This window comes from Xyrauchen texanus, chromosome 17, assembly GCF_025860055.1.
Source record: "Xyrauchen texanus isolate HMW12.3.18 chromosome 17, RBS_HiC_50CHRs, whole genome shotgun sequence".
NCBI lineage: Eukaryota > Metazoa > Chordata > Actinopteri > Cypriniformes > Catostomidae > Xyrauchen > Xyrauchen texanus.
The window spans coordinates 35,646,935-35,663,697 of NC_068292.1; the positions used below are offsets into that span (position 1 = coordinate 35,646,935).

The 16,763-nt window shown below is 37.7% G+C and overlaps 1 protein-coding gene across 1 annotated transcript in view; it reads right to left on the reverse strand.

The window, feature by feature from the left end:
- LOC127657942 (TGF-beta receptor type-2-like) overlaps nucleotides 1-16,763 on the reverse strand; it is a 42,828-nt gene that overhangs the window by 19,853 nt on the left and 6,212 nt on the right. The window contains exons 2-3 of the mRNA XM_052146961.1: nucleotides 2,136-2,292; nucleotides 1,746-1,936 (exon numbers count right to left, since the gene is read on the reverse strand). Coding sequence (XP_052002921.1) covers nucleotides 1,746-1,936; nucleotides 2,136-2,292 — 348 coding nt within the window. The remainder of the gene's footprint in view (nucleotides 1-1,745; nucleotides 1,937-2,135; nucleotides 2,293-16,763) is intronic.

Genomic DNA, 16,763 nt, shown 5'->3' on the forward strand with positions numbered 1-16,763 from the left:
ATGATTACCCAGGTTCGAAATACTGCATTTACAACAACAAATTTAACCGAATACTGACCTTGGCACCAAAAGCTCAAGTGTGAAAGCATGCTTAAAAAAAACACCAGTAATAAGCTTAAAAAAGCATTAGTAATAAGCAGACAACATTACATTAAATACATTATGTATATTCCTTCCCTAAATAAGAACAAGTTTTTTTTAACCATCAAAACATGCAATAAACTCTACTAATATTGGTAAATAAGGTTATTTTAGAGCATGCCTAGTGCACAGCTGTTTTGCCATGTGGTTGTGATGTCTCTGCTTCAAGTTACACAGACAGGAAACCACATGTCTGAGATCCTCAGCCCTCCACACAACCAATGCCAACAGAAAGTCTGCCCGAGACAACAGCCTGGCCAGCAACACTGCAGCTGCTTTAGAATGTTACGACAACGTGTAGTATGTGTTGTGCACAACCTAAGCGACATGCTATACAAGCCAGTGGTAAATAATTAGAATATTTTGCTAATGCAGTCTTCCAGTCAGACCGTTTTAGCATGTGTGTGGTAGTTTAGTTACACAACATGTTCAAAGTAGTCCAGGATGGATATATCTTTTTAAAATGAAATTAAAAAGATATTATTTAAGACCTATTTATCTAGTTTGGTGAGGTGGGCTTGCTGTTGGACTAGCTAAGCCTTCAAAACACATTTAATTGTTTATTAACTAAGACATCAATCTCTATAGTTCAACAGAAAACCTCATAACCACAGAGAGGTGAGATAGAGGCTATGTTACATGGGAGACTTCACAGGTCAGAGCTAGCTATTCTAGGTTCGCTCATCAATTAATAAGTAAGCAAGTTAATAGTTACATAGCTTTTACCTAAAGCAGCAACTTTTGGCCTTTTCACACTTGACATTGTTAACCCATGGATATTTTTAACTATTAGCATAATTGTGGGTTGGCTTGTTTATTAACTCTGGGTTAGTAATTAATACTGGATGGTCGGGTTTTGAGATTTCATGCTGTACATTTATAAGCTCCGTGGTAATGTTCTTATTTGCATATTTATGAGGTTAATAAACAACATTGATTGGACAAGTACAGGGGAAAATGATTATGCAACCTGCTTTAATGACTGTTTCTCCATCTGTGGAAATGTGACTGTAAATCTGCTCAGGTTGACTCAAATCTTCTGAGATTTACTCCAAAAAAATCCAGTGTTTTTCCCTGTTACACTAGTTAACACGTTTGCGGTTCGACATTTTTAAATGTTTCTCTTAGATGCTGAAACTAAACACAGATTGGATGTCTGTTGCTAAACTTGCTGTAACATTCTTGCACTGCATTGTTTCACACTGAATAGGCACAACAATTCTGGGTTAGCACTTCAAAACGTAGGGTTAAAAGCCTTTCAAAATCACCAGAGTGAAACTTTGCTTTACTCTGGGTTAAAAGTGGTCTTACCTCAGTTTAAAACAGACTCTAACCTAGGGTTAAGCATGATATGAAAATCCAGTTCAAGTAAACATCTTACACAGACAGTCAACTTAAGGTTCAGTCTATTGATCAAGGGGACAATAGTAATGGTTCACAGATCAACATATGGGGGATTTGAACTGCCTTTCAGTAACCAATCCTGATCTCAAACCACAATGCCACACCACCCATGTTACTATCAATAACATTTTACCATAAGTGAACTGAACAGAGTATTTACAGAGAGCAAGAAAGATGAAAGGAAAAGGAGGTAAACTAACGGAGATTGAACATCAGGTCGTCATTGCACTCCTCAGCATTGCAGGAGCAGATGTGGAAGGGCCCGCTGTTTGATATCCTCTTCTTCATCTCACAATTGGTTTTGTTGTAGTTCTCTACCATGATGCCATAGAGGGGCTTGGAGGGGTTGTGACACAATGTCTCAATCGTGTTGTTGTCATCGTTCGTCCTCCTAATAATATAGAGAGGACACACAAACATATACACGCACAATTAAAATTAAAATACCCTTATTGTTATGTCAGTAAATATGAAAAGCACTTAGATATTGTAATTACTCAACAGCTAAAGTATATTTGACTGCATTCTCTCAATAACTGAAGACAACATTAAATAGTATCATATTTGATAAATGGTTTTGGAAGTCATACCAGATAGCCACACAGATCTCATTATGGTCTGCACAGATGGATGTGATGCTGCAGTTGCTTTTACAGGTGTCAGTGCCATTACAGGTGGACGTCTCTACATCGCAGAACTTACAGAGCTGAGAAATCGGTATAGAATTGTGTATATTATACATCCCATCTAGGATAAAACAGAAACAAGACAATTCATTAAAAACTACAATGCCCAACCAGAACATTCAATCTAATTAAGTAGTGTAAAAAGAGCTAGGTTTAAGATGTGCTAAACTAATCTTTTATTTCCTACCGACTGTTTGAAGTCCAATATTAGGTTACAGAATGGCCCGAAAAACGTATTTGGATAATTTTTGACACTTACATCATATTCAAATGGCATCTGCCCAAATAAATAAATAAAATAAAATAAATAGATCTCAGAACTAAATTAACGGTTCTAAATAATTGTTTGCATAAAAATTTGGAGCAATGGTGATTTTTGGTGGATGCATGAAGTCAGTTCCCCTCAGAAGTCACACAGTGTTTTACCAGATAAACCACAGCTGTTGTTCATCACATTAACTATTGACATGTTCCACTCACATTTGAAAACCACAAAGTGTCACAACATTTTTAAATTAATTTTGAATATTATATATACACTGTTGTATAATTTCAAACCTAACAAACTTTTTTGTCAATTTTTTGCATGAATACCTAGTTTGTGCTATCTTTCTTTAAAATAAAAGTGAAAAAAGGTTTAATATTTGTTTTGAATAAATTAATAAATGAATGAACGTTACTCATATACTGTATATCACTTTTCTGACAGTACACTCAAAGCGCTTTACATAGTAAACAGGGGACTTCTCAACACCACCAGTGTGCAACATCCACCTGGCTGATGCGGCAGCAGCCATAGTGCGCCAGAACGCCTACAACACACCAGTTATCAGTGAAAAAGAGAGAATAGAGAGATAGAGCCAATTGTGGGATGGAGATGATTAGGAGGCCATGAATGATGAGGGCCATAGGGGGAATTTTACCAGGACACCAGGGTTACAGTCCTACTCTTTACCAGAAATGTCCTGGGATTTTTAATGACCACAGAGTGTCAGGACCTCGGTTTAACATCTCATCCAAAAGACGGTACCTTTTTACAGTCCCTTTCACTATACTGGGGTGTTAAGACCCACACAGGCCGCAAGGTGAGCACCTCCTGCTGGCCTCTCTAAAATCTCTTCCAGCAGCAAACATAGATTCCCCCTGGAGGTCTCCCATGCAGGTACTGAACAGGCTCAACCCTGCTTAGCTTCAATTAGTAACCAGACAAGAGCTACAGGATGATTTGGCTTTTATAATGCAAAAGGTATTGATACAGTTTTACTGTGGTTTAAATCCCTTCTAAGAAAGCAGTTTAAACCAGCCTAGGCTGGTTTGGTGGTCTTCAGTGGTTTAAGCAGGTCTCTTAGCATGACAAGCTGAAAAGTGCCCAAACCCCCCCTATAACCAACCAGAAGACCAGCATGAAAAGGCTGGCAGTCCAGCTAGGACAGCAAACCATCTTAGGCTGGTTTCAAAATTTGTTTAGACATTTCCTTTTGGGAGGCACTTTATACTGCTCTTCAATGGTGTTTTAAGTAGCCACAGCACAATGTAAGATGAAATTCCATCTGCCTCTGGTATCAGATATGCATTCTGTTCTCTGTTTTTATCTGTTTTTCTCTGCCCTGTTTGGACCTGTGTTTGTCTCCAGCACCCTTGTCAGTTTCTCAGATAATCTGACCTAAATGCACTGATGCAATCAAGCAAGCAACAGCACAACGAGAGACCAAACAGGATGTCAACTCCTGCCTCATCCTAAGAGAGTGGAGACTGAATTCATAACCTCAGATCAGTGGAAGTGTTATGCTTTTGCCATTAGTTTAGTCTGTAAATCTAGAAACCCAGAAAGATTAGTTCACGTACACAGGGTGTTAATTTGGTGTTGTGTGAGTCATTTCTAGACCTTTGCTATTCATATATGGTTTCTTAATTGCAGTGTTTTGCCCTCTTGTACATATGTGTATGTGACTGTTTTGGCAAACCCATATGAAGCCGTTAAAATGCATTACGCAATCTATTAGTTTAGCCCCTTTAGAGTACCACACATACTGTACCTCCTGTAGTAACCTTTTCCAGGGATACAGGGCCACATTTGCTCTCTGTGATCGAATGGGGCACCAGTCATTCAAAAACACTGTATAATATTGGAGCTGCTGAAATGAAAAAGAATTGGATCTGCACAGTGTCTAATTATTCCCATTTATTAATTTAAATACCACAGCAGCATTTGGATCAGAATGATCTTCGTCAGGCACACATCAATAGGCAACACATCAATTATGTACTTTTGTTACAACCAAACACATCATTATGTTTACCTGTTAATAATCAGTTTCAATTATCTCATGATCACTCAATCTCACTTGATGATGATGATGTTTATTTCAAACCTGCATTCTAGTTTTCTCACAAATCAACATAACAGGCTACCTAACAAACAAATTATACAAGTGCATGGTTTGAAAAGGAGGTGGATGAAGCAAACGCTTATATAATTCCAAACCCCCTCACATTCAACACAAAATGTAATACAAAAACAATATACAAACAAAATAATTCAAAAGCAACAGTATTCCTGTACAGTACATACAGAAGAACAATTGTTACTACATAATTGGTATAAGACAAACAAGACAAAACAACACACACACACCACACACCCTTACAAAAGACACTGGCCCAAACACTCTCTGCATCTACACCCTCTCACCACTAGCTTCATGCTGAGGGCATCATTCACTGTCCTCTCCATATTTATTTATAACATTTTTTTTAAACAAATATTTAAAATGAATTATATTAGGACAGGTTTTTAATTCATCCACCAAATCATTCCAAAGCTTCACTCCTCGCACTGAAATACACATCGATTTTAAAGTGGTTCTAAATTTAGGCAAATATTTATTTTTATTTCCTCTTAATGTGTAACTATGATGAGCATCTCTATCACGAAATAAATTTTGAACATTAGGAGGCAAGGAATTTTGAGATGCCCTAAACATAATTTGAACAGTTTTAAAATTGATCACGTCCTGCAACTTAAGTTCTTCCAGCTCTACAAACAATGGATTGGAATGATGTCTGTAATAAACACCAGAGACAATCCTAATGGCCTTTTTCTGCAGAGTGATCAAGGGCTGTAAGTGAGTTTTGTAACAATTCCCCCATATTTCAACACAATAATATAAATATGGCATAACAAATGAATGATACAGTAGAAGTCGAGCTTTAGTGTTCAGTAAATTATATGATCTTTTCATCATTCCAACACATTTAGCCACTTTTGTCCTCAGGTAGCTTATATGGGGTTTCCAAGAGATCCTCTCATCTATTATAACGCCCAAAAATGTATTTTGTTGAACCTTTTCTATTAGTATGTCATCAATAACAATTTTAACAGGTATATTACATTTACGATTACTTAACAGCATAATTTTGTCTTTTTCAAATTCAAAGACAGTTTATTAATATTGAACCAGGTTTTAAACTTTACCATTTCCACAGTTACCGAGGCCAAAAGTTGCTCCAGGTTGTCATCGGCACAAATAATATTGGTATCATCAGCAAAAAGGATAAATTTCATTTTCGTTGTTATTTTACATAATTCATTAATATACATTAGGAATAGTGTAGGTCCCAGTATTGACCCCTGCGGTACTCCACACGTTATATCCAGAAACCCTGATTTATATTGATCAATCTCAACAATTTGTCTCCTCTCACCTAGATAGCTCTCCATCATTTTTTTGCTATTCCCCTTATGCCATAGTCCTCCATCTTTTTTATTAAAATCTGGTGATCAATGGTATCAAAAGGCCTTTTGGAGATCTATAAAGATTCCCAAAACAAATTTATTTCTTTCAATACCATCTGTAATTTCTTCCAATAAATCAATTAATGCATGTGAAGTACATCTATTTTCCCTGAACCCATATTGACAATCGGATATTAATTGGTGTTTATCAATGAAGCTCCGGAGTCTTTTGTCATATAATTTTTCTAAAATTTTGGAAAACTGTGGCAGGAGGGAAACAGGCCGATAGTAATTAAAATAATGTTTGTCCCCCGACTTTAAAATTGGTATGACTTTAGCAGTTTTCATTTGCGATGGAAAATGACCAAATTGAAAGGATAAATTACAGATATATGTGAATGGATTTATAATTTCTTCTGCAACATTACGAACAATCCTCATATCGATATTATATATGTCTTGGGATATTTTGTTCTTGCAGTCCCTAATTACTTTCATAACCTCCCTCTCATCGGTTGGAGTGAGGAACATGGTATTAGAATTTATATCAATTAGTCCCTTAATCTGTTCATTAGTGGATGGAATTTTATGCGCCAGATCAGGTCCAACATTGACAAAAAAATAATTAAATCTATCCGCGATCATTGTTTTGTCTCGTATAATTTTCCACAAAATACTCCGGATAACATAAGCTGCTGGAACCACGACCAATAACTGTGTTCAACACTTTCTAAGTTGCTTTTATATCATATTTCTTATTGATCAATAAATCAGTATAATATTCTCTCCTACTTGCTCTCAATATGCTAGTTAATTTGTTTTTATATGTTTTATACTTATGTTCAGTTTCACTAATTCTATACCTAAAAAATTGCCTATATAGAAAATTTTTCTTTTTACACGAGTTTGCAAGCCCTTTTGTTATCCAGGGTGTTTTTATATGTTTTCTTATTGTACATTTTTTGATGGGACAGTGTTTATTATAAAGAGTAATAAAAATATCAAGAAAAGTATTAAATGCTTAATTAGAGATAAGTTAAAAAAACATCAGTCTCGCACGAATACAAAAAAATGCACAAACATCAGTGAATCACATGAATGAAAACGACCCAATTTAAGCAAAAACGTTTCAAACAGCAAATATCAGACACAGGTCAAAGTCAAACACCGATACAAAGGTAAACGTTATCCCAAAATGTTAAGTAGTCACAAGAACTGAAGTCACAAGATTGAAGGACAGTTCAACACCACAGACTCTAGACTCGAGAAGCATGTGGCAGGGAATTAATATCACGGACTTCAAAGGGAATAAAAACTCAGCCGTGAACACCCACTGAATTCAACCGCAACAACCACTCCACTGATGATGCCATTGCATCTACACTACACACTGCTCTCTCCCATCTGGAAAAATTTAACACATATGTGAGAATGCTGTTTGTAGACTACAGCTCAGTATTCAACACCATAGTGCCCTCCAAGCTTGATGTGAAACTCTGGGCGCTGGGCTTAAACAGATCGCTGTGCAGCTAGATCCTGGACTTCCTGTCAAGCACCCGCCAGGTGGTTAGAATGGGAAACAACATCTCCTCATCACTGACCCTCAACACTGGAGCCCTGCAGGGCTGGGATCTAAGCCCACTCCTGTATTCCCTGTACACACATGACTGTGTGGCAACACATAGCTCCAATGCCATCATTATGTTTGCTGAAGATACGACGGTGGTAGGTCTGATCACTGACAATGATGAAACAGCCTACAGAGAGGAGGTGCACACTCTGACATGCTGGTGTCAGGAGCACAACCTCTCCCTCAACGTCAGTAAGACCAATAAGCTTATGATGGACTTCAGGAGAAAAGACAGAGAACATAGCCTCATCACCATCAATAGAGCACCGGTGGAGAGTCAGCTCCGCATCACAGAGGAACTCACATGGTCCATCCACACTGAGCGCCTCTTCTTCCTGAGATGGCTGAGGAAGTTTGGAATGAACCACCACATCCTCACACGGTTCTACACCAGCACTGTAGAGAGCATCGTGACTGGCTGCATCACTGCCTGGTACTGCAATAGCACTGCCATCAACTGCAAAGCCCTGCAAAGTGTGGTGTGAGGACATATATACCAGGCGGTGTGTGAAAAAAGCTTGAAGGATCATCAGAGACTCCAGCCACCCGAACCATGGGCTGCTCTCACTGCTACCATCAGGCTGGCAGTATCGCAGAATCAGGACCCGCACCGGCCGACTACATGACAGCTTCTTCCCAAAAGCAATCAGACTTTTGAGCTCTTGATCTCTCATGATCAATATACATCAGCACTGCACTTTATTAATCTTAAACTGGACTGTCATAAATTATATTTTCCATTAACAACACACTGGCAACTGACTATCAACCGACAGCCTAAATGTCAATACAGCACAATACAACCTAATGTATATTTTACATTATTATTTGTATATTGTGTTTTGTGTAAATATGTGTATATTAGATTTGTAAATTGTGTTGGGTAAATCAGTCACTGTCATGACTGCTATGTTGCTTGGAACTGCACCCAAGACTTTCACCCACTGTTGCACTTGTGTATATGGTTAAGTGACAATAAAGGGATTTGATTTTGATTTGATGAAAGGATGGATATCAAAATCCAAGTTAAGGCCCTTAGGATATAAAGTGTTGTGTGTATAAATATAATAGACCTCTCTTTTTAATAAGATTTTATAACATCACCATCTCTTCTGGGTGATTTGACATGTTCAATACCAATGTATCTAAGAGTTGAAAGATTATGTTTTTTCAAATTAAAATGAACTGCCACAGGATTCTTTTGATCATTTGTATGTATACTACTTCCATTTTAGAGCACATTGTGTTTTTCCAATATAGGCTAATCCACAAGGACATTTAATCATGTAAACAACATTCTTTGTAGTACAAGTAATGACACCCTTGATTTTGAATTCTTTACCCAAATGGGGATGGGAAAATCATGAGTTTTAATGGTAAAATTACATTGGGTACAGTGACCACAACTATAATTTGTGAGACGGTCAATAGGCAAATCAGCTCTCATGACAAGATTATGAATGTCTTATATACAAATATACGTGAAAATATCAAGAAGAATGGGATCTGAATGTAAAATGTACCAGTGTTTGTTGACAATCTTCTTTAATTCTGTACTAATAGGGGAGTATTAGAATGAGCAAACAACTTTATTTTCTTCAGATTTAACCTGATTTGTGTTTAAGCATATGTCCTGATTTTTATTTTCAAATCTCCTAACAGCGGCTGTATCCAATTTTCGTTATAACCTCTTTCTCTAAATCTTTTTGTTAAGTCAATGCTTTGTTGTGCGTTAGACTCATTAGAGATACAAATACGACATTTCAGTGAGGTAGGATGATAACTTTGTCCATGCAGTAGTGTATTACGATCAGTCGGTTTTCTGTACAGATCTGTAGAAATCTTATCGCCATCCCTAATAATCAAAATTTCAAGAAAATTAATTTGGGACAAGTCAAAATTAGCAGTAAATCGAAGGTGTTCATCACTTGCATTAAGAAAGCGCTGAAACTGTAGAAGTTCATTTTCAGTATCATACCACAACACAAGAATGTCGTCAATGTATCTACCCCAGAGTCTTTGAAATTCTGAAAACCATTGAAAATGTGTTTTTGTTCAAAGAACCCCTATACAAATGGACATAATTTACTGCCATAGTGCTTCCCATGGCACAAAATGAAGAAAAAGGCTCCCATGGAGAAAAAAGTAATCTTTGCATCTAAAAATATTTTTTTGTTAGCACCAAATTGGTTAATGTTTTGATACAATCAATACTCTGTCTTTTGTTTTGATGTGGAATTCTTAAAAAACCATCAATAGCTTCAATGCCTCCCTCGTGTGGTATGCTAATATAAAGAGATTCAACATCAAAGGTGACAAATAATGTATCATCAGATAATAGTATAGTTTTCAAGATCTTAATCATGTCAATCGAATCCTTTGCAAAAGAGGGTAATGAAGACCCAATAGGCTTTAAAAAGTCAACATTTTCTCAGTAAGAGTCCTAATCGCAGAGATAATGGGTCTTCCTGGAAGCTTTTCAAGATTTTGATTTTTGGAAGTATATAAATAACTGGGGTAATTGGGTGATCAACCTTCATGATAGTAAACTGCTGTTTTGTGATCTCACAATGTTGCAATTATTCATGAATCTCAGTCATAAAAACTTAAGTGGGATCAGAATAAAATTTTTGATAGGAGACACTGTCACTCAATTTCATTTATTGATCATAATAAGAAAAATTCTTAACTACAATGGAGTTACCCTTATCTGCTGGTTTAACTCTAACAGCTTACATATTTTTTAGAAACGTCCACATTGGTGTTAAATTCATCATAATTTGTTGTTGGAGCAAAAGGCAAACAACTAAACCTAGGCAACTAAACCGGCAGTGGAAATGAATTTCTCCACAAATTAATTGCATTCAATATTTCTTGCTCCGAGATTGGTATCGCCTGAGTAATTTATTTTTCTTCCTTCTCCTGCATTTCCTCTTGTTCCTTCTCTTGAGCTAACATTGGAGCTGCCCCATAATGCAGAGCCAAGAATTACATTTTGACACATTAACCTAACAGAAAACTAATTTGTAAAGAAAAGTTCATGGAAAGATTAAAGATTAAAGGTAGTCTCATTCACAAAATAAATGCATTTCTCAGTTTACAGCTTTAACAGTCACAGTAGATTCTTCTGGACCATTCCACAACAAGAGCAAAACTGGACAGTTACATATAGTTCATAAAGGCGCATTCACAATGATAACGGTTTAATCGCTGGGAACAGCTAATCACTGTACTGTTGGTTGCTAGTACGTGTACCTACTCCATTGTATCCAACTGCCAGGACTTGGATCATGTGAGCTCCACTTGCTGCTTGTTGCTGCATCGCGTCGCTGCTCCTTTGCACAATTTTGTTGCATCGCCAACAGACTCCGTTGCTCATGTCACCTCAAATCTGCAACTATCATTAGCAACGGATCACTTTCGGGTTGCTTTGTCACTGTAAAGCTGTTTCAGTGTGAATGCTTCTCAACAGTGCTTCCTGAGTCACTTTAAATCTAATCCAGCAGCAAGGAGTGTTTACAATCACAATGATTTGCAGAGACAAAGCAATATTATGCCAATGTGCAGTGTGCAAATATACATTGAATCAACATTTAACCAGCACTACTGCCCCTCCCCCTCCCCAATCACCAAATCTACCCTGACCACCAACGAACACCCCTGTGGTCACAAATACACACACACACACACACACACACACACAAAAGAAGAAGAAAAAAAAGAAAATGTAATAATCATATATAAATAAAACTAAACTTCTCTCTCCACAGCCCCTCCCTGAGAGTCCCCCAAAAACACTAAATAATTGCCCCATTTCCTATTAAACAAATCCCAAAACCCCAGCCTTTTGCTTGACAACTCCTCGAAAGCTGCCACCCTCCCCATCTCCGCACACAACTCCAGAAATGAGGGCGCTCCATCCAACTTCCATCCCATTAAAATAATCTGCCTGCCAATCATAATCATGGTCAGAACCCAATTTTGTATGTGTTTATCCCCAAAATTGATGACCGCCCCATCGCCCAAAATACAAAGTCTGGGGCAAAATGAAATTTGAGTGCCCAAAACGTCACATATAAACTCTGAAACTGCAACCAAAATTCTTGGATCCTAACACACCCCCCCAAAAAATGGGTTGTGTCTCCATCTTCTAATTGGTATCACCAGCAGGCGGCTGTATCTTTAAGACAAAGCCTATACAATCTAGAGGGGGTCCAATAGAATCGATGTAAAATCTTGAATTGCATAAGGCGCACACTTTCTTCTCTTGACAGAAGTTAAAGCTCCGACCCCCAGACACTGAATTAGCAGGGAGTAATACACTGATGCCTCATGATATTTTCCAAAAGCAGTAATCACCTCTCCCAGAGTATCTGGCAATTTACGAGGGTGTGTGCTTCTCCCAAAAACAGTCAGATCATGTGGCGCAGCTGTGAATACCTATAGAACTGAGATCTGGGAATCCCAAAATGAACCAAAGAGTCACAGAGTGTAGTAACCCCCCTTCACTCTGACCAGCAGAAAGGGGACTTATTAATACACAATTTAGAGTTCAGCCATATGCTTAAGGCAACATTTAAATAAACGTCTGACTTAAACACTCTAGACACTTCTGTCCATACCAAGTGCAAATGCGAGATAACGGGGTGAAAATTAACATCTCCGATTAGTTTGATAGAAATGCTTTGCAAACCTAATGCATAATAATAAAACAAATTCACGTGTAGGCCTATCCAACCTTTGTCAATCGGCCTATGTAACTTATTAAAATGTAATATACAACACTTACCATTCCAAATGACCCAAGTACTTAATGCCCTGTTTGGGCCACTGGAAGGCACCCAGCTAAAAAGCTGTTACTGGGCAATATGCTGTCAGAGACAAAGCTTCAGATTTAGACCAATTCACTCTGTATCCTGAGAAATTAGAAAAGGAAGTAATAATTCTGTGGAGGCAAGTCATAGAACTAGTAGGGTCAGAGACAAATAATTAAATATAATTTGCGTAAATCAAAAGCTTATGCGCCATTCCTTCCACCACCACCACTGGAAAATCATCTTCCCTTCTTATTGTGGCTGCTAATGGTTCCAAGGCAAGACAAAAACTCCACCTTCCATGACAAAATAACACTTTTTATATTGCCTTCCAACTCCACAAGTTCTCGTTCATTGGATTTTTTTGATGAATGAGGCATACTGTATGATCTGACCCCTAATAACCACCTAAAGTGCCTCCCAAGCCACTCCCACAGAGGGTACTGAGGACCAGTTGGTCTCCATATAATGATTGATTTCAGTCTTTAAGATTTGTTGGAATTCAGGATTTTGCAAAAGGGATTCATTAAAGGGATTAATTTTTTTTTTCTCCATGTGTGGCAACATTTCTAAACTCACTAAAGCGTGATCTGAGACTAAGATGTTTCCAACTGAGAAATCAATAACAGATGAAATAAGGGACTTATTAAAAATCTATCCTAGAATAAATCTTATGGACTGATGAAAAGAATGTATAGTCCCTACCAGATGGGTTCAAAAGTCTCCAAATATCTGTAAGACCAAGATTTTACGCATCCTGTGAAGCGTCAATGTTGCTCTAGAGGGCTTACACACTTTTGCTTCACTATGATCTAGGATCGAGTCCATCAATAGATTAAAGTCTCCTCCTAATATTATATCATGAGGGGTGCCAGCGACTTGCAGCACCCCCTCAAGAGCTATAAAAAGCCCTGATCATCAGTGTTAGGTGCATAAATATTAGCCAAAATCAACCTTTGCCCCTGAATTTATTCTAAATCTATAATGACTATTCCTAATTTATCTTTAGCCTGTTTGAGACATTTGAATTGTAGATGCTTACTTATCAATGGAATGACTCCTCTGCTCTTACTTGAGCCAGCCGTAAAGAAACCATGTCCACCCCATATCTTCCCATATTTTTAAGCTTCCCATGATATAATATTGGGAGGAGACTCCCAATATCTCATGATATAATATTGGGAGGAAACTTTAAACTTTTGATGGACTCAGTCCGTGAGCAAAAGAACTCGTGGAATTGGAAGGGAATATTAAAAGTGCGGAGGAAATATTTTACATTGATTCTATTGGACCTCCTCTAGATTGTATAGGCTTGGCCTTAAAGGCACATCCACATCCATCAGAAGATGGGGACACAACCCATGTTTTTTGGTGGTGTGTTAAGATCCAGACATTTTGGTTGAGGGTTCAGAGTTTTATGTGTGACGATAAATGCATAAACAATTGTGTCCTAGCCAGTGTTATGATAGGTAGACAGATAATTCTTAGGGGATGGAAGTTGGCTGGAGCACCCTCATTTTAAGAGTGGTGCACAGCGATGGGCAAGGTAGTGGCATTCAAGGAGATGTTATGTAGAAGGCTACACAACTTAGATTCTTTAAATAAAAAATGGGGCTGCTATTTGGCCTTTCGGAGGACTCTCGGGGAGGGGTTGTGGAGAGAGATGTGCAATTTTAAATGTGTGTGATTATATATATATATATATATATATATATATATATATATATATATATATATATATATATATATATATATATATATATATATATATTATTATTATTATTATTTTTCCACAGGGATATTGTTGAGGGTGGGGTTGGGGATTGGGAGGGGGAAAGGGAATAATAGGGGTTATAGGTGATTCTATGAATATATGTTTTCCATTTCTGTTCAAGTGTGTGACTCAATAAAAAGTGATAATCTGAAAAAAGCAGTAAGCAATGGAACTACTCAACTTTACATGATTTAAACAACCTTAATTCTTTAGTTACTCATACTCTCTAATGATGGCAGCAAATCTTTATTCTCCAGAATAATTTCTGAAAGAGTCTATATGGAAATGTCAGTAAGAGAATATGGTAAAGAGACACTATGCTAAGACCTCTGACACCAACTTTCCCTTTACGCAGCTCTCCCTCCTCAATCTCTCTCCACTGCTCCTCTGGAAAGGATGGAACAGGTGACCCAGCCGAGGAAGGAAGCACACAGATAGAGCAGATGTGTGGCTTTCCTTCCATGGCTAGAATAACAAGACACTTCTGCTGAGATAGTTCTACTGAAGAGACTTTCAACCAATCTTTTTACACTGCAACAGCCAACATAAACCTACATTTAAAAACAATACAACATACATTTTAGCTTACAAAATCTATGCTAAAAAAGATCACAAATCTTGGTTTCTACAGAATATTTATTTTACATTCTGAGTCAAGGTCAGTATAGTTTTATAATTGTGTGCAAATCTTCATATTTCAAAATCGACTAGTCTGAGGGTTGCCTGAAAAACTAATTGGTCTTAAGGAAGAAAAGCACTGTTTAATAATTCAGGTTTTGGGTTCCCCTGGCTCAAATCGGATGCATTTCTTAGGGGGTGTTTAAATAAGATGCTTTCTTGTGTTCACGAACAGCAGGATGGAACACAATAGAATGAAACAGAATACAGAGGTCTTGAGATGCATTTTTTAAAAGTTTGACTGTTTCTTGCCATTAAATTACATGGATAACATGGATAACCCATGAGCTGTAATTATTCTAATTGGATCGCTTCAGAAGACATTGATTTAATCACTGAAGTTGTATGGAATACTTTTATGCTGCCTTTATGATTCACTTGCATTATAAGGACCAACAGAGTGGAAATATTCTTCTAAAAATCATAATTTGTGTTTTGCAGAAAAGAAAAGTCAAACAAATCTGGGATGGCATGAGGATGAGTAAATGATTCTTTCTAATCACTGCTCAGACTGTGTACTTATGATAATACTGCCAGTCAACCAGTCCAACAGGACAACTGAAATTGTTTCTAAAAGTGTCTTGAATGTTTTCTTTCTCATTAAGCCTATAAAGACAAACTCTTTATCACTGCTGCAGCTTGCAGATAAATACAATTGATTTAATTTTTCTATCTGCTTTCTTGAGAACTCGTTTATTTGTAAACTTGTCATTCTTCTTCTCATCCTGATGGGGGTGTAACGAGTAAAGTAATGCAATATTTTTATTTAAACCATAATATCGGAGTTACTTTTTAAATAAAGTAACATGTTGCTTTTGTACACCCCTACTGTCCCTATATTGCGAGAAATCATGACCAAAAGTGTGCTAACTTCGGGGAGGAGATATAGTGCATGATGGGCATAGTATTTCTATAGAGTGTGAGACCAGAGACAATTTAGCAGAGACGAGTCACTTCTATTTGTATGAATGGGACTAATTATAACACCATCCAAGAAGCACTACCACCCAACAGTCAATTGATGTAGAAAAGAAGTCCTGCCTTGCAGGTAAAAGAGCCAATCACCTTTTATATACAGATATCGCCTGTCCGTCAACATGAAGTCGCCTGTCCGTCAATGATTCATGTGCTAATACATACTGCATTATTGAAAGTATCCTAACAAACTTCATCAGTGTGGTATGGCAACTGCACTGTCTCAGACCAGAAGGCCCTCCAGCAGTGGTGAAAACTGCCCAATACTTCACTGGTGTTCAGCTACCCTCCATCAAAGACATTCACCACAAATGCTGCCTAAGGAGGGTGAGAAGCATTATCAAAGACACCTCTAACCCCAACCATGGTCTGTTTACTCCTCTCCCTTCTGGGAGACGTTATAGGTGTCTTCGCTATCGCACCAGCAGACTCAGGAACAGTTTCTTTCCCCCAGCTCTCAGCCTACGGTGGCCAAGTAGTTCACAACACAACGGAAACAAGCCACAACACAACGCAAAAAAGCCGCAACACAACGGAAACAAGCCACAACACAACGAAATAGCCACAACACAACGGAATAGCCACAACACAACGGAATAGCCACAACACAACGGAAATGCTCCCGACCACTAGGGGGACAGGTGGTCTCCGGAAATGGTAAATTGCTCTCAATCTCCCATGCGTTATCGCTGGCGGTCTGGATTAGTGATGGGCAATCCGGCTCTTTTTCGTGAGTCGGCTCGTTTGACTCAGCTCACTGAAAAGAGCCGGCTCTTTTGGCTCACAAATGGCTCTTTAAAAAAAAACGTTTTCTCTATGATAGGTGTGAAAACAATTCTAATTCAATTATTAAATGAAATCATACTCGCAATGTCTCACAATTTCTTTAAAAATGCATTGATGTGTTATGAAAAAATAATACTAT